This window comes from Notolabrus celidotus, chromosome 4 (genome assembly GCF_009762535.1).
Source record: "Notolabrus celidotus isolate fNotCel1 chromosome 4, fNotCel1.pri, whole genome shotgun sequence".
Taxonomy (NCBI): Eukaryota; Metazoa; Chordata; class Actinopteri; order Labriformes; family Labridae; genus Notolabrus; species Notolabrus celidotus.
This window is the reverse complement of record NC_048275.1, coordinates 24,540,041-24,566,159: the sequence shown is the minus strand read 5'-3', so window position 1 is coordinate 24,566,159 and position 26,119 is coordinate 24,540,041. Positions and strand designations below refer to the sequence as shown.

General features: G+C 38.1%; 1 protein-coding gene across 1 annotated transcript in view; it reads left to right on the top strand.

Moving 5' to 3' along the window:
- Positions 1 to 26,119, top strand: part of LOC117811119 (pro-neuregulin-3, membrane-bound isoform) — a 439,329-nt gene that overhangs the window by 358,522 nt on the left and 54,688 nt on the right. Inside the window, exon 4 of the mRNA XM_034681194.1 lies at positions 3,971 to 3,973. Coding sequence (XP_034537085.1) covers positions 3,971 to 3,973 — 3 coding nt within the window. The remainder of the gene's footprint in view (positions 1 to 3,970; positions 3,974 to 26,119) is intronic.

Here is a 26,119-nt window from a genome sequence, read left to right as displayed (position 1 = left end):
ATGTGTAGATCCTACTTGGTTTCAGTCTAGGTCCTCAGAAGTGAGAGTAATGCTGTTGTTAACCTACCTATAGTTAAAAATGTGATAATGTCCAGCTCACTAATTGCACGAGATCCTGATGAATACAACAGCAGGGATTTTGTTCTATATTTGACAACCAGTGCTGAAACATGCATTAATGCACAAAATGAAACAGGAATATTGCAATGTTAAACAAAGTTTCATAATCATAGGATGAATAAAAATGTAACTGGATTCCTTTATTTTATACTGATGAATTATTGAAAACAACACAAGATAATTTACTGTAACGTACAGCAGAATTCTTGAGTTAAACATTTTGATACTTACTATTGTAAACCATATTCAGTGAAGTTTCATGTGATGTTCAACAAGAAGTTACAATAATTTCTTAGTTTGAAACCTTAGCCTCTCTCACTTATTTTATATCCCTCTCCTTTGTCCTCACATTACCTTTCTTTTTCTCCTCTATTAACTGCTGTCTCAAATTCCCTGTCATACTCAGACTAATGCCACTTCTCCCATTTCTTTTTCTCCCATGGTCCTCTGTGTGTCATATAGCTGAGGGAAGAACACAAATTGCCCTAACTGTCCTCACAGCTCACTATCTATACCATATTAATTTCTCTGTTCCTAATTCCAGCCTTGTCACTGAGGCTCCAATGCTGTGGCAGAACAATATCCACGACTCTTAGACCAACATGGAACATGCTGTTAAAGCACCATTTAAAAGAGCAGGACTGTGCCTTTTGGGATTTTTTACCTCATAATTGTTCAATTTGGAAAAAATAACCCACAGCAGTAATATTAAAAAATTTAGATCTCTCATTATGAGTATGAAATGTTCTACTTGATTACTAAGAAGACTGAGCAATAAATGAGACATGCAGATTAAATGTGGCAAATGCAACAACATTGTTATCACTTGCTCTTTGTTCACATCCTTTACTTTCCAGTCCATTAATTAAGTCTCCATAATGAGGTTTTTAATTCCAAGTAAGTATTAGGGTAATTGTCCTTGCTAGAACAATACGGGTGTTCACTCAAGTGACACCCATCTTTTTGTTTGTACACCCAACCTCCTGACCCTAATGTATGGGTGGCCGAACACCGCTACCGTCCTCATCACTTAAACAATTTGTCAAATGTCAGACAGGAACAGTTGTTGATTGTGTTGGTGCCACTGTATCTTATTATCTTTGAGAAGACATTATCTTCTCTGTGTAATGATGATTCATTCAAAGCTTTGAATGAACAAGTACAGGCGCAAAGGCCTGAAGGGTCAACTGGCCAGCTAGACACAAAATATTTAAATGATTATCATCTTTTTTAGAGAAGAAATCATATACATCTGTTTTAATACAATTTGATCCACATATAATGATTATTCCAATGGGTTCTCCTCGTATGACAGTTTTTGGGTTATTCTCCTTTTTAGTGATGTAAAATATTCTTAGAAAAGATCTTCTTGGTAAGAGTAAACTCAGAGAGCTGCATGTTTTTGTTCTAGTTAGTGTGGAAATGGAGACAGTATTTTAAATGATGCATTTCCAATTGATTCAAATTATAGCATTACCAGAATATCCTCTGTGAGTGCATATCAGGACAGATTATCATGTGAAAATGTGTTTTGATAGTGACAAAAGTTAACAAAAGGATCAAAACAGCTGTTGGTGCCTTGATTATGACCGAGAGGTGACTGTCTTAATTCAAGTGGGTTGGGGGAGGTTTACACACCTGTGCCAAAAGAACTATTCACTCCAAAATCAACCTTTGTAATTAAAAGGCTTCAATTGAAGTAGGATGCAAGTAACACTTATAAACTAGGGTAGGTCTATAAAATTGAACGAGAAAGTTATATTGACCATGAAGTGCTTTGAAATAACTTTTCACAAGACTTTGTCCAGCTGTCGTTATTTTTATCCTCTTTTTGTGATGGATGTCACTGTGAAGTTTTATGGCAGCAAGAACCAGAATCTTACTATAGTACTTTCACCTGTGTTTCATGAAAACTCTTTGCCAAACTTGCATGTATAAAAATATCCAACAGTGACAGCTTAATATTTGAAATTACATTGTCTTACAGAAGCTTTTTCAGAAGGGTTTCTGGACTCCAAAGACCTATTAGCCCTCTGTTTGGAGTGCTTGTTTTCAACTTGTGATCAACCTAGCAGGGGTGTGTCCAGACTTTAGTTTTAACTGGGATAACTGGGATTTAACTATGGTACTCAATCATGCAGGGGTTGCATGAAGTATGTGTGCCCATACACACATTGTAATAGCATTTATTTACCATATCTCTCTCTGCTGATGACATCTACTTCTATTACTCAAGTACCACACTGCTGTTATATTCCTGTTTATAACCACTTTACTTAAAAACATGTACACAACACATTTAAACCTTCTAAACTGAATTCCTTAAGGACTCAAATGTGTCCCTAGTCACAATTTGAAGTAGCATTAAAAGACAATGTGCTACATTGAAATGCAACGAAAGCTACAAGCAGCCCTTTGCAACCATTGAGTGTATGTTGAAGGCACACTTTGCCCCCATGCCTCTCCTATTGTGAGATGTCAAGCCAAAAGTACGCTTTGAAGGGCGCTGACATATTACACTAGTGGAACCAAGACATGCACAGAAGCAATCTGGTTTGTGGAGCTGCAGGACTGTCATCAAACCCCAGCTAACTAACACACACATTTAACTTACCCCCCCCCAAAAAAAAAGAAAAAAATCAAAGATCTCACAGGTGGGTACAGTCCACCGCAGAACAGCTTACAACAAAACTACTTAGAAAAACAACACTTGAATATAAATTAGCATGATAAGAACTCACTAGTGACAGAGACCATGTTAGTAAAATAATGTTTGACGTGTATTTTTAACTCTATAGTTTGACCCATGTTCCATCTGATAACATGGAGGAGGCAGAATTTAAGACTTAAACTGCAGCCAGGAGAGGAAAGGAAGCACAAAATATTTTGGCATCAAAATCATTGATCATTTGTGGTGTCCATTTTAATATCTATGGTTGCAACCGTAATTAGTCCATTGTAATATACAGTAAGACCTGCTAATGATGAGGCAAACAGCCAATCATAGTTTGGGATTTGGGGTGGCACAAGGGGTGGCCAATCAGATTTGAAAGGAGGCCATGCCGCCCCTGATCACCTCTCTGGACACGGTCCTGGATTCAGGGTATGAGTTTACTGCAAATCCTCATGATCTCGCTCAGTGGATATTCTTGGAAAGTTCAGAAAATAGCTGTATGTCTTAGATCTGTCTTTTTCTCTGTCTTTATATGAAAATAACCTCTAGACCCCAAAGGTTCAACTACTTTCCATTTAACTTTGAGGGTGAAGACATTGGAGCTCCAAAAACAATAAAAAAAAAGTTCTTCCTCAACAAACCAAATCTTAAACATAAACCCAAAGTGGTTTTCTCGCCTTGTAAGTTTCTGATTATCAATCTATTATTCTGCCGCAGTTTCAGGTAAATTTCCATATAAATGGTCAGAGAGTTGCCAAGTCATTACTAAGGAAAGTAATGGAATTGGGGTTGTTCTGGGAAAAGGGGCCTTTTCACTTTTTGTCCCCCTAAACCTTTCTGTTTGTATCAATTTTCACTAATGCCACTTTGTCTCATTCATTTCTGATTTCTCTCAACGATTCATTGCAACTTTCTATAACCCTCTGCCAAATCTCTTACTTGCAATTCATTTTCTGATAATAAGAATTGATCGGTCTACTTTCAGGTCAATCCTTCCTTCTAGCTTCGATAACTTTTGGAACTATCTTCATTATTTCTGACAAGTCCCTGTCTTCTGTTCTATAGTACAAAACATTTTGTCATATGCAGCTTATGGATTATTTTTTCAGTAACACCATGTTTTTTCTTTCCTCCTTTTTTCCACATTTTATTCTACTACTTCCTGCTTCAAAAAAGTTGGTAAGTGAAAAACTCGGCAAAGAAGAGCGCCAGATTGTGGCCTCCCTCTTCTTTCCTCACCCCCTCAGATAATCTTGTCACAGCATCACTCTCCTCGACTCCCTTGCTCGCAGCTCATCAAATCCTAATTTCCGGGGTTACCTTTGTGTCTCGTGCTCGAGCTTGCCTCAGTGTTGACATCCTTGTCCCCTCTTCCAAACGTCCCCCCTGACGGCCCCCCCTCGCCCCCATCTGTCTCTTTCTAACCTTCCTCCGTGCCATCTTTTCCTCAACACGCATCATGTCCAGGCGTCAGACCTCATTCCTTCTCCCCAGCCTACAGTTCTGTGTCCAACTCATCTCCTAACACTAAGTGGCACAGGGCCTCAGATGGATCAAGGCTCAAATTGTGCCAGCTAAAAAGGTTCAACAGCAGGGCAGACAAACGCTGCCAAGGACCTCTGGCATGCTGCTGGTCTCGACGGGAAGGGAAAGAAGTGCGTGAGGCTGGATGAAAGTGGACACATCTACTGAGTCGGGCTATCGCACTGTCTCAGGGTCTCTGAGGACGAAGGGGAGTCATGACTCCAATCGCTGTACAAACAGAATGAGAAGGAGATACAAGGCGTGACAGAGGATTGAATGTTGTCTTCCAGACAAAGCATAGAGTACCATACCAAAAAGTGTGAGAACATTCAGGAGTCAGTTTTTTCATAGATTTTGCAGAATGTAGAAAAAAGCATGCATTTCAGCATTTTAAAGATCATGAAGTAAAGACAGACTAACTAATTAGGTGGCACACAATGAACATATAAAGAATCATTCAAGTTATAGATTACAAATAAAAGCAATGACTATGACATAGGATTTTGAAACATATACCTGAGGTGTCTTGTTTTGCCCAGTATGAAACTAAAAATAAAAGTTATTTACTCATAAAAACCCCAACAAAGTTCTCAAATGTTTTCATAACTGTTTGAAAAATTAGGTAATTTAGACTTTGTTGAGCAATGGAGTTTCAAAGGCAAGAAATATTTAATTGTTAAATTGTTGCAACATTCTTAAAAGTGGGGCAAAAAACTTTTTAAATGTAGTTTTTGATGGAATACCGATATATGCGTTTTGTGTTTCAGTATTCCCCTTAGTGTCTTATCACCATTTAGCTACAAAATAAAAGAGGGAAGAGAGGCAGCAAGGACTGATTATAACAGAAATACAACCTTCTTGCTCGGTTGTACATCTGCCTATTGCATCCCACATTCATTTAGCAAAGCTGAAACCTTATTATTCCCTACTCAATACCAGTTTAAAGATGTGCAGTTCATCCAGGGTAATTAGTGTGCTGAGTTAAAACCCATTTATTCTTATTCTAACCTAGTATTAGTTAAACCAAAAAGTGACCAAAAACATGCAGAGGGATTCCTTCCACAAGTTCTTTATATACAAACAATCTTACATGTCTTGTTTTGTCCAACAGAACAAACCATAAATGACCTTTTAATGTTAGGAGATCAATCAGATTTGAGAAGCCTTGACCAGTAGGTGTTTCCCAAACTTGCTTGAGGAATAAAGAAGTTTAAACTGTTCTCTAAAGGCGGTAGTCCCTGAGTTTCCAAAGGCACCAAATATTTTATGCTAAATTTGGCTAAAATTTGTTTTAGAGAAAAGATCACCAAAGTTTTAGTATACATGTCTTTGATGGATATGTGCAATAGATAAAGTTTTGGTGATTTAGTATTTTTTAGTTATATCCCAATGTGGCTTTAAAATACAGAGATTACACAACAGTCAGCACCAAAACTGCTTTTCTGTGCTTATCCCATATTAATGTAGTAAGGATGCAATCGAACAATAAACATTAATATTGGTCAATGATACGTTATTTAGGAAGTACAATACTTGTTTTAATCTTTTTTTAATCTAATCTAATCTTTACCCTAACCAATAACTTTTGGCGCTTAAGAGTAGACTGACTATTTCAGAGCTTATATTTTATGTTTTATCCTGTATGAATTTGGAAAGGGAGTAAAATGGCAGAGGAACTTATTTCTAAAACATTTCTGTGGGTTGCAATGTATAGAAAATGTTTGTGGTCCAATGGTTTGGAGAACTTGTAAATCAATATGTGATAGCCTGATGTTAGAAAGTGGGACATAAGATAATTTTGCAACTTTGAAGATACATGAGCAGAAACCTGAATTTTAAAGAAAAATATTCAGAACATGTACACAAAATTAAAAAAGTCCATCCTTAGGTTTTTGTTGGAGAAGCAATAATGCCTTGGGGCATCGATCAATAGAGACTTATTTATAATCACCCAAAATTCAGTGCATAGACAGCGTTTTCACCCCATCTGGTTCATAGAGGGTTAGAAGGAGCTCTGATGCAGCTGGGAGCCGAGCTTGAAAGGTCTTGAACAAAGTTATTAAGACTTAAACAGTCATGTATGAAAACTAACCCACAACCAGAAGAGAAGATCTCAGGGGTAACACAAAAACCCACTAATGTAGATAAACTTCTCAGAAATGCTGACAAGTCTCAACATGGAGTTCGTCACCTAACTGGCTTGATGGGATGTGTTTGAGATCAAAGATTTGTTCAGGATTCCTGAATCTGTCAGAAAGCTACAAAGGCTTTGTGTTGTCATCCTAACATACAGTAGAGTGTGTCAAATCTTTTCATTACTGAAGAAACTGACTTCAAACTGCTCCAGTTGTTGAGACATCTTTTGTTGTTCAAACTGGAAGCTCGCTGATTGGCACTACCCGCTCTGTTGAGTTTTCACAGAGAAATGCACTGTTCAGGAGCAAATGACTTCTAATGTATTCCCTTTGAATGTGTCTCTTTCTGTTTGACCTGACTCTCTTTCTTTGCAACTTTTATATTCTGCAATCATTGTCTCAGGCCACATAAAAAATCATTTTGAACCCTTCTGAATCAAAGACCTACGAGCTGGGACAGTCTAGTTTTTACAGCGCTGCTGCAAGGCCGAGTCAAAATCAGCATATTTTAATCTACAGTACAGTACATGCATCATATCACACCCTGCAGACAAAGAGAGAGCAAGAGATTTAGAGATTTAAATCTGGAGACAAATTTAATTCACACTATCTTTATGAGATCTGATTTCATGCTTGACAGGTTTTTGTATGCACCACAGATGATAACGCCGCAGTAATCATGCAAGTCCAATCTCCCAGAGAATACAACCCCGGGTTCTCAGATGTGCCTATGCATGTTTCAATCCATAAGATATAAAGAAAGCATAAAATGTGCAATGGCTTTAAGCTTTATGCTTTTATCATGGACCAACTTATGAGGGAAAGGCAAGGCAGGTAACCTTGGATTATCACAGTGGTTTTCTATGGTGAATGTGATACATGTTGTAAATGTACAACTGTGCAAATAGTTACATTTGTCCTTCAGCCTTGTGTTACTGCTGAAAAAAGAGAAAAAAAAAAAACGGTGAAATGCAGAGAGGAAGTATTGATAAGCAATGAGTGAGTACTGAAATACATTAGATACACCTGTTCCCATATTGTCCATCTCTAGTACCTAGTAAAGTCAGTATCAAGGACGTTAATAACAACAACAACAAAAAAACCTCAAATATTCAATGAACTCAAGACACAGATCTATACAGAGTGGACATATCAATGAAAACTTCTGCAATCACAGGCAATCCTAAAATCTTCAGATTTATGACTTGAGACATGGATTAGTCCAACACAGTCTTCCACTCATGGTGCAAATGTTTTTTTCAATAGCACAGAACATCACAGAAGGCTGTTGAGATCAGTACGTCTGCAGCTATAGATAAAGGTGTCACTCATCCTTATTGTTTTTAAATAAGATTTATTAGAAAGCTGTGCAACTGCTGCTATAGAGCTTGAATACCAAATACCCTGTGTTGAGTTTAGTCAAATCAAACTAGCACATTTCTTTAAGTGCATGTGAGAGCTTGTTTGGTTGCCAGGGTACGTGCTGTTTCTGTGCTCCACATTTTTGCAATTGTGCTTCTGCATGGCCACGTCTCCATCCTGACATTCTCACACGGTGTTTGGAAGTGAGAAGCATAGTCTTGGGAGACATCTTGTTGAATTCACACCGTCTGAGAGACGAGAAGGAAAAGAAACTGGCTTACCCCTCAGAAGTACTTGATGTCTCCAGCATCAACTCTGGTTTCAGCCCTCCCGCTTAGACCAACTTATTGTGGCAGGGCAAATCCAGCCTACCAGGATACGGATAAAGAACTGTCAAGTTTGTTTGCCTGACATCCTCACAATACCAAAGCCAGGAAGGGGTCTGAGCTAGTCTCGCTCTTAAGATGTGAGTTTATTTAATGCCTAACAATCACAGGAAGCAGACTGAAAGCCTTTGAAACCTTGATCTAGGTTTTTGATCAGCTTCTTAATAATATTAGAAGTTATATTGCCTGCTTTGTGTGAAGCTCAAGCTGCCCAGACATGTATAATTGGCATGTGTCCGGGGTGAAGGAAATGGCAACATTCACATTGAGACTACCCATTATAAACAACAAACAAGTTCTCTCTTTGAAAGCAGGTCTCTTTGAAACCAGATAAAACAATCCATTAATAGTGCACAGCATCTCCTCTCTCACTAGATGATGTGTTTGTGCTCACATGCAAGACTGTGCTCTAGATTACAGTTCATAACACATTCTCTGAGCTGCTGTTTCCTAGAGTAAATATGACTCTTATTACAGGCAGATTTCCAGAGCAAATTTAAATATAGGTGAAGTTCATTAGCCTTCTGCCCTTTATGTACAAATACGAGGTATTCAAAGTAAATCTCAGAGAAACTAAGTACTTGAAAAGCTTACTTTGGGTACTTCCAATTTTCTGAAAATACAGATTATCAATTATTACCTCAGTTGTGATGCTCATCAAATACAATCAGGTTTTTACATTTAATGATACATGCTTTTATCCTCTTATGGGACTGTCAGCACAGATCCTTTTAGCAACATCTCTGCAGAGCATGTTTGCTTCACTTTCCAGAAGTTGGTGAAGTCCATATTTTGTGCATTGTTAGGGTTACTGTTATTGTGTTGTTCTCAATCAAGCATCAGTTTATAGAGCATATTTTTCATATGCATTTACCTCATTACCAGATTAAATCATCCCTCTGGTACAGTTTTTCCTTGGATTAGTGTTTGAGAGGTTTTTAAGAGAACTTCACGGGAACTGAAATTTGAATCATGTCTTGCGAGTTTGTTTCTAATCGAGCTGAATATGTGGAGTATATTTTTATATGCTGGGATGTACTCTGTACCAATTCATATTCCATTTGCCATACTTTATGCTGTAGATAGTAGCAGTAGATTCCCAGGGAAGCTCTTTCCCCAGCCTGAGCTTGCCTGGTATTACACACAGCTGCTTGCTGCATGACAAACCACCTTCTCTGTCGACAGCTTATAGGTGACTACTGCCAGTTGAAATGTCCTGCTCCCAACATGTATATTCATTCAACTTTCACTGTGCTTTAGACTTTAAGCTCTGCAGAGAAGCATGTTCTCTTGCAGCTTATATTTAACTGCTGAGAGAACTGCCAGCATCAGTATGTCTTTTTTTTGGAGCAGTTCACCTGTCCTCAGGCTAATATAAAGTTTCCATTTCGGGGTCTGAAAGTGGCAGTGTCGTTTACACCCAGCGTTTCCAGGTTCCAGGTGTACAGCAGGGCGTTGGCAGTTTGCTACAGATACCACACTCTTGTCAGCTCCTATTGAAACACGCGTATTGGCAGAGGTTAATTAGCTGCAGGTGTGTTTCTGTGGCCAGCTGGGCTGGTTCTGGCTCGCTCACGCTGACCCATGCTCAGTCTCCACCACAGCAATGCAGAACATCAGAGCACAGTGCCTGTTTAACTGCCTTCAAGAATCACTGCCGTTTCACTGAACAGCATTATCGCTGCTGCTATTTCTGTGAGCTGCAGCTGGTGAAAATAAGGACAACATCATACACTGACACAAGGTTTGCTGCTGTGTGCAGATATGGCCCCTCGTTTGGATTCCTGAGAGTACATCCGTAACTTCTATATCATAAGACAGAATGATGATTGTAAATAAATTACATTGGAATTACAGCCCTGAAAGTATTGGATCTACTGTTATTCTTTGTCTATAGATTGATCCCATTATTTTTTCTGTTAAGCTTTAGCAATCTTAATAAAGCTGAGTCTCCTTTATATATCACGCTTCCTATGACGACAGAATCAATACTGGATTAGTCCCTTTTTAATTGGAAAAACCTTGAAGCTATAATATCACCTCAAAAAAATATAGTCCTCTCACTGCAGGTGAACTCAGTGGGAAATGCAAAATTGACTATTGCAGTGGAGTCTAATGGATACTGATTGCTAAGGCCAATTTACCCTCCACCAGTCTATAGAAGTGGACAGGAAAAGAAAGCAATCAGAATAGAGGGAGAGAAAAGACTAGAAATTCATAATGATTGCAACAATTCATCTAGCGTGTGCCCCGATGCGACCAGGCTTCCAAATATATTTACAAAATTGTTTTTGATTGAATATTCAAAACAATACTTTTGTCATCTATTCCACACAGCATTGCATTTTTTTACCTTTTATTCATTATTCTGTTCTCCACTGAGCATCTGATCATGACTTTTAGCTGTGCCCACATACAGACCTTAATGGATCTGGAAGGCCCAATTTATAGTGAAGTATGGGTCTTGTCAGCTGGTGCTTAGTGAAGAATATGGCAGTGGGATGCAGATTATCTCAGAGCCGTGCAGGCTGGTGTGCCCGCTGCTTGCACCCACCCTCCAGTCACAGGTCATTAATAACTGGGCAATGGTGGCAGACAAGGCAATGCAATTCTGCTGCTTTCTCTCACTGGGGCACATCCCTCTTTTTTTTCTCCATTTGTAATGTTTGCTTCAATGTTTCCTCTTTTTCTCCATCTGGTTATAGATTCTGTCATTTCTGTTTCCCCAAACTAATTATCTATAAACAAGCCATGAAACACTGCTCTGTTGCCTGTACTTAAATTGTACAGAGTTGAATGTAAAAGTTTGAGAGTAAGGTTTGTATGGGGGCAAGTGTCTATGCTACGTTTTGGAAAATATATTTTTATTATTTAATCATAATTTTTGATATATTAGTGTGTTCATCACTTTGTTTTTACAGCTGGTAAAGGTTGAGTTCATTTTAATTAAGATATCTAAATTGTATTCCTTTATTTTCATATTGCTGGGTAGCCTTTTAATTTCCCTAGCAACTAATGAAGATATTCTGACACAATTTCATAATTTATCACAACCTGCATAATTAATATGGATCTAAAAAGTTGCCAGTAGTCAAACTGAATATGTTCTCTATATTCAGTGGAGTCAAAAGTACAATCTGTGCCTTTGAGTTTAAGTGTAGAAGAAGTAAAGAGACAGCAAATGTACAACTCCAAATAGAGGAGCGATTCCTTAAACGTGTATAATATTTTGGTTTCTTTCTTGTTACTGTCCAGTTGTCAGTCAGGAAACACAACAAGGTATCAAAAATATAAAACAGCAACTTTAATCATGATTTGTATAGCACCTTTAATCCCTGAGTTTTGCTTTTGATTTAAAGCATTTTTTCAAATGATAAAGTGGTTCAACTTACCTCTATATACCTTGAAACATCAGTAAAATTCTACCTCATTGAAATAACAAATGTTTCTCAACTAGATTTCTGTCCTATTTTATTCATTTTTTTATTGGCACAGTGGAACAGATTTTTTTCGTCGGCCATCAAATGGCTATGCATCTAATGCACCTGACCAACTCTTGTTTTAGAATCAACAAGGACATGGGCGCACAAATGGTTGTGAAGATAACATTACCTGATTAGACACGAGCAATGATGCTGTACCATTTGCCAGTTTGCCCATCACAGGACATGCTCATTTTTTTTCCACTGTGATTCAGATAGATGTGTGTGTTAGGGCATGTAAGCTCACATCTTTAAAGATTTAAGCAACTGTCTCATCTAATGATGGTCTTTTGTATAACAGCCCCACTGAGCTAAACGATTATGACAACTTGCTTCCAAGGCAGGTGGAAAACGTGCTAATGGCCTAGCGGACCTCAGCAGTCAGCTGAGACAGAGAGAGTGGAGCAAAATGACTTGAAATTGCCCTGTCCTGATGGCTTTTTAATGCTCCTTTCCTAAAGCTTTACCAGTTGACATCTGAGGATAGCGTCATTGTCCGTCAACGGGAGGACAGGGCAAGTGATGACAGTGTCAGTTAGGTATCATCTCTGTACAAATCTCTTTTCTACAGAGAGAAACTTCCAGAGTGTGTCACGATTCAGTGTCTCTCTCCTTCTCATAACACACTTCGTATATGCCTGCAGCCTTTAAGTGACAACAAACTAAGTAGAACTGAATAATATTTTAGTTTTCCAAATCATCTTTGAGAGGACCTGCCAAAAATCTGATTGAAACATTCAGCAAAGGTTTAAGTAGAACTTTGAACACACACTGAACCTAACTGGTACTTTCAGGTAGCATTAAATTATGATACATTATGCACACTTAAACAAATGCTGCTGACACTAGCTATGAAATTAATTTGCAAAACTCAGAGAAAGCATCAAAGCGCATTGTTTACGTCCAGAAGTAGCATTATTCTGTTAAAATAGTGGATTAACTGTCCTGTTCTATTTCACAGCCTTAAAAAATCCACTCAACCATCTCCCCCTGTTTACCCCTGTCTCGTTTTTTAAGAGACTAAATGTGTCCCACCCTGTATCTTTCTACCCCCACCCCCTCTGTACCTTTCTACCCCCACCCCCACCCAGCTTGAATGAATATAAATCTCCAGGTATATAAAGATATGCTGCTTTGCCTTTGCTGAACCTTCTGTCGATGTAGCTCTACTCCAGCATCCTGTAGTCATTAAACCTCTGGGAACAAGAGTACTGATCAAGGATCACTGCTCAGGTTGCATGGCCATATTAAACTGCACTGCATTAAAGGGGAACACTGGTCCTTTATAGCCGGTGCGATAAAAATAACTCCAGCTATCCTCAGATTACCTTGCTAGGCGCTTCTTTCTAATGGGATCTACTTTAGATTTGTCAGTTTTATTGACCTAAAAAAAGAAGGTTTAAACTGCTAGTATAAAAAGATCAGAACAACTGAACAACCGTCATAGAGTTCTCCTGGATAAATGTGAACATTTTAACCCAACAATTACAAAGAAAGAAAGAACAAAATCAAATAGAGAGGACACATTGAATAAGTCAGTTCAGACTGCAGTAGAAAGTGTCAGATTCATCTTCCATGAAGAGAGTTTCAAAGACTGGCAGTTTGCACAAAAGCACAAACCTTTCGAACAGGAGACGCTGCCACAGAAAACACCTGCATTTTGAATTTTTAAGAATTTTCTTCAATAATTAAACACATATAAAGCATGGAACAAAGTTTTGTTTCCAGGTCAATGACCTCTATGCTATAGCTCTGACTCCTCAAAATAAAGCAGCGTTTTTTCTACTCTAGTCTTTTAAAAGTATTGCAAAATCATCCTGTTAAACTGAACTGGCATTTAATCAAACTTCATATATTCACATTAACTCTCTTGATCCATTATCTTACTTCTGTTATCAGATATTGTGCCTTGTACTAACAAATAGTGTTAATATATAAAACCTTCCCGTATCACCCGCACTCATCGAAGAAGCGGCATTATCTGTCTCTAGAAGAAATTAACCTTGGTTATATCAGTTGAATAAACAGTTTAAAACTTTCTCCTTTAGGTCAACTTGCTTTGCTACAGCACTGATTGCACTTTTGTAATTCCATCTCCACATCATTGATAACCGTGGTTGATTTTTCATCTGTGCTGTTAAATCACCAATTGCTGACGATGCGGGAGATACTTAAGACTGACATGTGGCGACTTTCAAAGTTGAGGAATGCTGAGCACTAAAATGAAACTTTTACAGGGAGAAAAACTACTTTTCCAAATCCAGTCATCTCAACTCTATAAACTTCCTGTGCCCCATATGTAGGCTGGTTGAGCTTACCTTAAAATGTCTAAGTCAAGAGTGGAGGAATTGGTTATTTATCTGGCATTTCACTCTGAGTAATGGAAAAGAGAGCGAATTTGGAGGGATGGACAGAATGAGCGACAGGGACTGACAATCTCAAACTGTATGTGAACTAAGTAGACGACATGTGCCCTGCCCTGCTGAATCATGGGTTGCCCTCTGTCTGTCTCCATCCGGCTATCTTTCCACTCACCCCTCCTCTTTCGTCTTTATCTCTGTGTCAGTCCTCCCTGCCCTTCATGTACTGCCTGCTAAAACTCTCCTTATCGCTTACCAGAACTACCCAAACTCTCTTTTTGACATGTCTTGCCTCTCTCTCTCTCTCTCTATTCTATCCCCCTCACTTCTGCCTCCGTCTTCATTTCATTGCTTTGGGAACAGTTTACTCTTCCCCACCTCCTCCTCTCTTACTCATTCATCCTTGCAAAGCCTGTCGGCGAGCCACCTCTGTGTCTCTCTCTCTCTCTCTCTCTCTCTCTCTCTCTCTCTCTCTCTCTCTCTCTCTCTCTCTCTTGCTCTCTCTCTCTCTCTTGCTCTCTCTCACTCTCTCCTTCCTCCTGGTTTCCAAAAAAGCCCCAGAGGCATCAGTGATTCACTGGCTGACCTTCCTCTGCTACATCTGAAGGCTGGCTGGCTCAATTTCTCCTTTACATTTCTGCAAAGTCATGTAATCACTGCTATGGACACCTTTAAGAACTTAAACTTGAATCTATTGGAAGGCTTTTTAATGCAGATTTGGTCCTTAGCTTACAAGCTACCATCAGGTATGTTTGGTAATGATTATTTTATAGATTATGCTAAAGGGTTGTGTCCTCATTATTAGAAGTTAAATTCAGTCATCTCCGATTCAAAGGGAAAGAGGGTTCATTTAAGTCCTCTGTAATGTAAAATAGTAAAATATTGTGATGTACGATAATGATGAATTACAGAGTAATTAAAAGGCTGCAATTTACATGGTGACTAATAGGCATAAAACATTATATCAAAGGGAAACTCTTTGACAGATCATTTTCTTTACCCTAGAAGCTGATGAAACAAGAGCAAAATTGGAATCTCCCCCCACATTTTTTGATAAGCTGAGAGGTGGTCTCGTGAATGTGGAGCTTTGTTTTTTGAGGTTGTGTTAAGACAAACCTGGAAACATGCTCACGAACTAGGAGGGTGCAAAGAGAGGCCAGTGGAAGATGTTGCGATAATAATTAGTTTGAACTTGACTCAACAGTTAAAGAGAGAGCATTTGATCTCTTATCTCAGCTCTGCAGCTTCTTCATTTACGTAATTTTTTGTGTGTCCTACCAACCAGGTCAGCAGACCGAGACTCCAGCCTATATATAAAGATAGATAGAAGAATTGTGTTCAGCCATGTATAAACAGTCAATGGTAGACATTGGTGTCTCCTTTTCGTGCTGTGATTCAGACAATCATACAGAAAGATACAAATCCTAGAAGATACAGACAGAAGAGTCTTTGTACCAGCAGGAGCCTCAATAGACCAGGATAGCATAGCATCCACAGAACATTACGTTTTTTGAAGTTTTGCTTTTTCTAAAGCTGAAGCACTCTTATACTTTTTTTTATCTGTAACTGTTGTGACTGGGACTTCTTCTCCTCCCACCTATATGTTTTGCCTGCAGCCCAGCGCAACAAGCTCACACTTGTTTTGTGGATCTTTTTTTCAGAGCCATTCTTGGAAGATATTATGGAAAATGCACAAGCTGGAGTATAAGTAGAAGGAAAGTGGGTAAATCTGAAAAGATAAATTGCATCTCCGAGGAAAATAACTTCAGGTACACACTAAACATCACAAATTGATGGTGCATAACTGTGGAAGATAAAAAATAAAATAGGGCTCAAGGTGTCACTGGATGAAAAGGGTGAATAGAAAGCACAAATGTGATGTGTGTGTAGGGTTTTAGCCCGAGGGCCACAGAGGAAGAGATGCTCAGAGATGCGACCCTGATAATGATTGACAGCTCCCTGTAGGCGTTCCCACAGTGACTCAGAAGTTGTCACCGACTATTTATTTCTGCATTTTTCTCCCCACAGAAGAGCACCTGATATAAACAGCAGCCTCAACAGATTGGACAAATTACTGCCAGTCAAAATAATTCTGAACCTAATTTAAAATCCAGATGAAACTGGAGCATAATCACCGTGTTCTGACATTGAAAATGTCTTTCGTACTATAGATTTTTATAACCTTTCTCCCACCTTTCATGAGCAGCTTATGAATACACTTCAGACCCATTTATCTTCAAGGCTCAAGGAAACATCACTAATGTAAAATGTGTCCTTCTGCAGCACCAAAAGGTTCAGTCAATTAATTTGAGAGTGAAAATGATTTCAACCCTGTAACTCCAAACAAAAGCAGAGCCCGTTAAAAGTAGTCTTGAATGGTTAGACCTCTCTGTCTCATTTTGTGTCAATTTGCTGTAATGCATGGCAGTAAGCGTGGAATAATGGTTGCCATCAAATGGAGGTGAAGGTTGAATTATTCTTTTGGCTTAATACAAAAAAATTAAAGGAGTTGGTTCTCGTTTGGTTGATTTTACTGATGTCTAATGGACTAAGCCATCACATGGAGAATAAATGATAGAAATGCACATATGTGAGTAGTTAAGGCCAAGGGATAACGCAGAATACAATATTAAAAATGGCTATCTACTTTCTATGAAATTTTCAGTGATTTAAAACTCCTATTCTTATATTTTTTGTGCAACAATCTGTGCAAAATTACTCTAGAGCTGCTATCTTTTATTCAAAGGCAGCCACTTCGTGTCACAATCAGGTGAAAAGGTGAAGTTTGCAAGCTATAAAAGGCACAAATCAAAGAGAAAAGTAAAGTGTAGGAAGAATATCATGAGGTCAAGCACTACGCCTTGTTGAACACCAAATGTGATTGAATATGAGAGTCCTATTGAAAAATGATGGCTGTTATTGTCTTGATTAATGGGTATAAAGTATGCCTGATTCCATTGATCATTAGATTTATCTATGGTCTTTGCATGTTTTATTATTATTATGTCTACACATTTTGGTGATCCAAGAGAGAGTTCAGGGACTTGTCAGAAACATTTTCTTTCAAACTGCTTTGGAGAAAGTAGTTTGAAATGGAATGGTAAGAACAAGATGTCAGCTGTCAGCTGTTTGAGAGTTTAAAAATGAATAGAATCAAAAGAGGACAGAATTAAATACTTTTTAAAGCAATAAGGGTCTGTGTCCATTAACGCTGTTTGTTGGCAGTGCCCACAACCTCATCCTTGGTGGCAAAGGCATTTTACAAGGAGAGCAAAAACAACTGATAGAAATTGTGTCATGGCATTAGCAGCAGCAAAGTTGACAGAGTTGATATCAGAAGTCCACCGCAATCTTGATTTTGATTGGTCGATGATGGCGGTGTTTCAAAAGTTGAACTAGTTCCAATAGAGTGTGCAGCGACAAAGAAACAGCTGATGCTGTTATTGTGCTGGATGATTAGTGCAGAACACGCTAAACTGCATTGGCTTTGTATTGAAAATACCAGACACCTGTAAGTCTTTTGTTGTTTAATGTTAGAATGCATTAACAGTACATTCCAAGTTTGACGCTGTTAGTGAAGTTTGTTTTTTTTAAATGTCTCCATCTGGCTATTCAGCATGTTGCATTTTACCTGATATTGTATGTTTTACAAACTGACAAGGAAAGTAGTTCAATTAAATTGCTAACTAAAGCAACTTTTAAATACTCTGAACCAAAGTTCAGGTTGGGCTCTATTATTGTGATTTAAAAAGTTGCAGTTTGTTCAAAACAGACACATGATGCAGTCTGAAAAGGGACACTGTTCTTCACCCAATTAAAGGGCTAGTTTTCATTTTAGTCTCAACAAAAGAATCATTCAAACAACCACAGATGTCAATAAGTGTCAGAAAACTAAAGCGTCAACCACAGTGTTGAAAGGAATGAAAGCAAGCCTCTTGCTTATTCTTGGAGTGTTTACCTCAAGTTGATCTCAGGTAGTTAAATAAGCTATAAGTAGCCTCTCCTCCCCACCCAAGGGTGTTGTTGTTTTGACAAATACTGTTGTATAGGTATAGAGCAGACGGATCAGATAAAAGAGATTCTCTTTGGTTAGAAGATACAGATACCTTGTTTCCATAGCAACTGCTGCAGGCAAAAACAAAAAAAAGAGAGATTTAAGGGAGAGACAACAAATGATGAAATGATCAAACAGGTTCGTGAAAGACGACATTCAAATTTAACAGCGACTGAGAATGGCATCCAGGAAATAGATTGTTTGGGGATTTTTAAAGACACACACGCACACACTCACACACACACACACACACACACACACACACACACACTCACACACACACACACTCACACACTCACACACACACTCACACAAACACACACACACACACACACACACACACACACCTAAACACACACACCTAAACACACACACACTCACACACACACACACACACACACACACACACACACACACACACACTCACACACACACACACACACACACACACACACACACAGATCACCCTGTCAGACTGAGGAGTGTCAAAAGATGTCTCTCTCAGACATGTAACCTAAAATAATTTAGAAGAGTAATTTAAGACTAACTTTAACAATTTTGCACTGCACACTGATTTTTCTGTACTTCTGTTGTTATTTTTTTTAATTCAGGCTATTTATTCTGATTAACTCAGAGAATTAAAACCTCTGTTTTAGCTCTAATGTCAGCCCCTACAATTCTACTTCCTCCTTTAGCTCTAACACAGTTAAGATAAATATATACGCATGAGTTAGCTTAAGTCTTAAAAACTTTAAGCAAGCAGCAAACACTCTAAAAAGAAGTGTAATCCTGCGACAATTCTTAAACATAAATTTGAAGGACAGAAATTATGTTTACACAAAGGAATATGTTCAAACAGTAAAGAGATGGATTTAAATAAACACTTCGCAAGAACTAAAGTACATACACCTCTCCCACTGGGGAATTGTATAAAAAGGGGAGAAGGAGGGGCAAAAGGGAATGTAAAAAATATACCAAAAGAAGAAGAAGCACAGAAGCACAGGCTCTGAACTACAACATGAGTACAAAATTGAGTTTTAAAGTACTTACAATCACACACAAACTACCGTCAGGAAGACTTTGTGTAATGATAATAACAAGACGGTGAAAGACAAAGGTATGATACCTCCCTGTTACAAATATGAGTGATTACTTTCTGTGAAAAAATATTATAAAACAATTTGTAGAGGCATAAGTGTCAGCAGGGTGCAAACTGCTAGTCTCAATATTCTGTGGATTCCCTTGTATGAGGAGATAAATCTTTCAAATATATCGTCTCGCTTTCTGAACACATAACATCAGCTTTTTAGGCGAATATTTGAATCCATCAATATTAAAATATTACTGTTTTAAATACTGATAATAGTGAATGCTTGAGGTGTTTTTGTATTTCATTTACTTCACTGCACAAAAAAACAAGCTGTGATCCCAATGGATTTGTACCTGCACCTGGAAAATCTTGTAAACAACAAATTATCATGTAACAAAAAGCAGGGGAGAGCCGAAGGGAGAGACGCTGACTCTTCTCCATCACATGGCTGTGTGCCTTATTCATGCAGAATTTCATCACGACTGAAAAAGTGGACAATAGAACACCATCATTTAGTTTCCCCCCACTCCTTCAGAGCTACCATCTGTCAAAATATCAATTCATTTCCAGCTCTCTAAAGAGTGCTGAGCACTAATTGGAAATAGCATGTAGCGTTTTCTCTGTTCTGCACACATGGAGAGCCAAGCTATCAGTCAGTCTGAGACGTGAACATGATGCAATCACTCCCTCATGCCCATCTGCAGAATAAATCAGTTTTTATCTGTAAGAGGGAAGAGAAGGAAAAAGATTATTCAGTGTGTATGTGTGTATGGCAGTGTTCTCGAAGACACATAAACACAAACATTATCTGTATTAAAGAAAGGCCTCACTGGGGAATCTGGAGAGGAGAAGTGCCTTGTTAGGAGCAATGCCAGAAAAAGAGTGGAGCAGAAATAGTTGGATGCTGAGTTTCCTCAGAAAGCCTAATCAAAAAAAGTCCTAATAAGTGCAACTGAAATGTGACATAGAGTTTATATTGTAGTCAACTGAGGAAATATTGGCATAACCCAAATTAGATAATATCAAACATATCAATTCAACAGAAAAAAACTCCACAGCAAAAACAAGAAATACTTTTATCTTGAATTTTTGAGGGTTTTCTTCATACGTATTTCTGTCAAGGTTTCAAGTTTAAGAAATGAAAGAAGAGATGAAACAAAATGATGGAAAAAAAATCAACTATAGAGATCATGAGGAAAAAGAAACTTTTAAAAAATTTGAAGAAAAACAGGGGTTTAACAACTACTTGGGTGCTTTGTTCACGTATGTACGTCAGATCCATTTACATATACTGTGGATTTCCACATATATATGTATATCCTAGGGCTGTCAAATAATAATTTTTTTTCAAATTGTGATTAATCACATGATTGTCCATAATTAACTGCAATTAATCACACATTTCTGTATTCGTCTCTTCTAAGTGTACCTCAAAGGGATATTTTTTAAGATTTTAAACCTCTTATCAATATGGGAGTGGACAAATATGCCAGCTTTATTCAAATGTATGATTGTTATTATTATTGCAATAATCCCCAAGAAACACTCTTGGAAATTCTTCAGAATAAACTTAAAGGTACTGCATGCCAAGCAGTCAACAGTTATTGGGTATATTGATCTGAATGTAGCATTACTAAGTTATATTAACACAGTGTAGTGACAAACTTTACACCTGTAAAGGTTAACTAAACATTCCGTTTTTTTTAAGCAGCTAAACACAGAACAATGGATGTCATGTATCACAACAGACACACGCTGTATAGCAAGTACATTGGTCAGTAACATTTTTCCACTCCTCAAAAATAATTTGGTTAATATAGCGATATATTAGGTGTTTCGTATTGATTGTGCATTTGTATGTAAAGCACAAGGAACATTTTAGAAATGTTCAGAATATCATGAGATCAAACACTAAGCCCTTTGGTCCACCACATGAAATTAATCATACTAAAGAATCCCAATCAGCAGGGCTGACATTTTCCTTATTGATGGATAGGGGGTTAATTAGACCAAGGTAATCCCATAGATACCAGCCACAATCCACCAATAAAAGGTACATAATCAAGTGGCTGAAGCTCAGTGATACAGCTTTCAGCCAGCATTCATCACAGTATAATATGTAACCCTGAAGAGTTTGTTTGTATTATTCCTCTTTTGAATCTAAAGCTGCCATCTCTTTTATTCTCTAACAGCACTGCTTTGACAGAATGCACTTATAGTTCCAATATTTCACATAGACATAGCTGCATTGCTCTGGTCATGGCTACAGCCTTTACAAAAGAAGATTATGTACATCACTGCTCATGCTTAAATGTGTCCGCCAGAAAGAAATTATGCTCTAAGCAAGAACTTCTCAGTTTGTGTAGTAGATTGTGAGTCCTTTCCTGATGGTTAAAACTAGAATAACTTCACCAGTCGTCTGATTCAGATTCAGATTGGTCTGACTGGGTTGTGCTGGAATGACCAGGAAACTATGATTACCGTCAAAGTTTAATTAAATGAAAGAATGATACATATTAAGGCAGCTTTAAAGGTTGATGTTATGCAAATCAATTCCTGAAAACATTATGAAACATAGAGTCACATTGACAATGACTGCAGTCTGTAAATCAGCAGGGTGTGTGTCCCATTGGAGGTCAGCTAATCTGTCTGCCACTGAGGCTCACTCCAGAGGTGGAAGTCAGCAGCAGGAAGCACGCACGCACACACGCACGTGCGTGCGCACGCACACACACACACACACACACACACACACACACACACACACACACACACACACACACACACACATACATACAAATCAAGTCACTCCTCATCACCATGTGTGCATCCACAGGGAAGGGAAGTAGGGCGACATGCTACAGACTCCCTGCCACCCACACCTGCCTCTGCCTCAGGCTGTAGACCAACTGCTACACACACACACACACACACACACACACACACACACACACACACACAGTAGGGAGTATCTACTTTCATATATAACGGCACATTGATTTGCTTAGTGTTTTTATCTAGGTTCCTGTATGGTGTGTGGTTTATACGAATAGGTAATTGCTAATTTCAAGGACATTATTTAAATGGGCTTCAGACTCCATTTATGTCTGATTCAATGTACATTAACAGCAGATAAACAGATACAGAGGGCCTAACAGCACTGGGTTGGAATACATTCAAGTTATTATTACACTCTCCATTTTAACATCACTTTGAGCCATCATGGAACATAATCTTAAAGAGGAAAGTTGGTACAAGTCTTTGGTTTTACTTAATAAAAATCAATTGTGACACATTAATCAGAATGCATACTCAAAAACTCTACAATTTAATTAATTAATTGAAGTATACAATTTACAAAAAAAAATATATATATATATATAATTATTCAAATATAAGTTGTCAATACATTTAACATACAAATGGAAATTTGCTGTGATTCATCATAAATTACAACACAAAATAATACATTAACAATATTAAAACATTTCTCTGGAGTTTATCACAAATCCAATCAAAAAGTATTTACCAATTAAAAAAAACTTTTAATTTGGAAATATCTCCTCTTTTGACTATCACACACGTACTATATAATGTAATGCTTTTTTTTTTTTAAATTCATCTATACTCGTACTAATTTTGGGATATCCTTTAGTAATTCCTATTCAAGTTCTTTGGATTGGGTATTTGAATGCAGGACTTACACTATCCAGGTATAACACCACTGTACTTGTACATAGAAGAGCTTAAGTTTAAACATAGCCTAGTTGGAAGGTCATGTCTCATTCAGGACGGAGTTTAAGCTCCAGGAATATCTCCTCTGAGTTTGATTGAACATTTTGTAGATTCCAGACCTGATGCTCAGTAAAACAATTGCTTACATTAAAAACCACTCACAGTAACATGCTTATTGACCAGAGAAAATACTGTATTGGAAATGTGTAGGCTAATAGGGGATTTTTTCTTCAGAAAAAGTATCAAGATGTTTATTGTTTAGCACTATTTATCGAAAAGAAATATTGAGATATGATTTTTGGTATATATTGCCCAACCCTACTTTGCATCCTAACTTAAGACATAACTTTACAGAGGTGGTGCAAGAGGAAACTGAAAGCTTTCTTCAACAAAGTCCAACCATCACTCTTAGAGGAAATACGCATGGGGTAAATTCGGAATTGATACAAGTTTATCAGAGGAATATAGGAATGCCCGTCTTTGAACTTGATGGGTCAGGAGTCTTTCTCCGTCATGGTTAACCTCTCTTAGGTAGCCTTTTGTGATGGTGAAACAAGTTCCCAGCCTGGTTTGGATTCAGGTATGGCATCTCTGGGGTATCTGACTGCCAACATCATGAGTCAAAGGCCATCAGTTCCCACAGAACACATTTAACATATGACACGTGGTGGGCCCTTCCATCTAAAGTGGTTTACAGTAGCAGCTGTGCATACATCTTGAATATGAGTGGCCCCGATGGGAACTGAAGCTCACATCCTGACAGTGCTGGTGCTGATATATGCTGCACCCGCCAAGCTACACAGAAAATGAAATCCCTAACCTTGGCAGCTTTAGTGCTAGACTCTACTCATTGAGCTCCATGGGAAATTGAGTTTCTAACCCTGGCAGTGGCAGCACTTATAGTTCTACCCAAAGGGCTGCAAGAACTGCAGAATTTCAGAGGATAGATCACACTGTCATTTTCTTGTGGCTTTGCAGAGGTCAACATGGTCACCAAAGATAAAAAAATATGAACTAACTGGAGCGCCAAATAGCTGATTGAGATACAGGATTCTTGTTTCATTCGAAAAAAGTAAACACAGGGTTAAAGCTAAGGGAAGGAAATCATAAAACAATGCTTGTGGAGCTTGTAATCAAATTTTATTGGGCAATCTATGGTCATTGAGTTTTCTGTTTGGGCTTGGTCTGACTCCCTAATTACCAAAGAACCTTTGGTTACTTTATACACTTACAGTACATATTCATACTATATAGATCAAATAAAAAGTCTTACCCATCTGCAAAAAAAAAAACCCAAAGGTTTTCATTTTATAGCTCTATTGACTTTCCTTGAGGATGTTTTTTTCAAACTGTTAGGGCAACAAATAGCTGTCAACACCAGAAACTAGATGTTTCCAAAAGCTTTTATGTAAGTGCAGCATTTATCTTGTTCATCTCCTCCTGTCCCACATCACAGGTATTTTTGACGAGAGAAATCAAGAAGGCGGAGGAGAAAGGTCTCTGGGTCATTGGTAAAGTGAAAAATGATCCGCTTACATCCTTGCTAACATTCCCCGAAAAAAGATTGGGGGCAGATTGGACAGAGCTTGTGGCATTAGAAACGACCAGCTCACCCACTCCAAGATGTAGGGCAGGGCCACTCAGGAGATAGAGTCACTGTCAGTGTGGTGAAAGTCAGCAGTGATACCATAGACAACACTTCAGCACTTCCTTTAGACGATCTCTTAGTCAGTGAGATATGTCCAGTCATGTAGAGCCAAGTCACTGAAGCAGTGACCAAAGCTTTTTAAGGATAGAATAATTTTACCCTTCATTTGTTTCAATCTAGATTCTATCAGGGCTGAAGCAATATGAATGCAAACAGAAAGAATTTTCCTTTTTCTTTATTTTAAAAGCATTAAATCACAAATCGCCTCAAGGAATTCAGAATAACCCTTGTAAATAGATATGAAACACATCTACAATGAAAATTGAAGTAATACTGTTTCTAGTATGACATACATTAATTTCAGCGTGAATATAATGTCCTTGAATAACATTGGTCAAATCTGCATAAATACAGTAATATCGTTGCTGCAACATTCCTTTTAAATCTTGGCTTGAAATTTGTTACAAAACTGTCTGTAGTGTCAGAGAGGGAGCCAGTTCATACATTGAGGATTGGCCTGCAGGCCTGTGTGTAGTATGAGTGTGTGTGCATACTCCTGTATCTCTACTACTCACTTCAAGTGAGGTAGTCATAACACACCTGCACCTCTGACCAAGCTGTCAGAGTGTATCGTGAGTAGTTGGGACAACATGCTTTGAAAAGTCTGTTTGTTGTAAGTTAACTATGCCAATGTTTCTTACTGTAAGACTTGTGCAGCAGTAATGTATTTCTCCAGTGTGTGTGTGTGTGTGTGTGTGTGTGTGTGTGTGTGTGTGTGTGTGTGTGTGTGTGTGTGTGTGTGTTTGAATATGGGCACATGTCTGTACTTCTCTCTTTGTCAATGAACAACATGAGTTTCAAGGTTTGACTTTGTTGACCACGCAGCAACCTTCAGCAACTGCTTTTGCTTGAGTGTCCTGAGGATGGCTACATAAGCCAAGGAATCTCCTCTAGGTTTCATGTTTAAATGTCATTTACTACTGCAGAAAGAAACATGTTGACAGCCTCAATAACTAATTTCTTTATTTGTACAAACTTCATGGGGTATCATTTTTTATTAACTATCATCTTATACTGTATTATGCATAATCAGCATAATTAAATAAAAGGGCGTGGCTAAGATAACAGACAGTAGCTTTTGCTCAGGAAGCGAAAGGCCTGCCTCGGTTAAAGTAAGTGTTAGGCAGTTAACGCCTCTCCATGTTTTATACAGTCTCTGGTATTTACTTGTTTGACACACTTAATTTGTCACCAAGCTGTCCATCGTTGAGTTGCATTTTGGGTAATGAAGACACCAAGTTTTAATGAGAAGAAGCTGTGAATTAAAAATAAGCACCAATATGAATATGTTTATTTCAGTGTACTGTGAAACTGACAGAGTTAAAGATGTGTTGTTTTCAGTGTTGCATTTTTTTTTGAGACATGAAACAAAGAAATAAAATGAAGGGCTTTTTGGACAAGTTATTCCTGTTAGAATGAGCAAACAATCCCTTAACTGACTTCATATGTTGCTAGGTCCTTATTTCTTCATACAAAGCATGACAAGCTT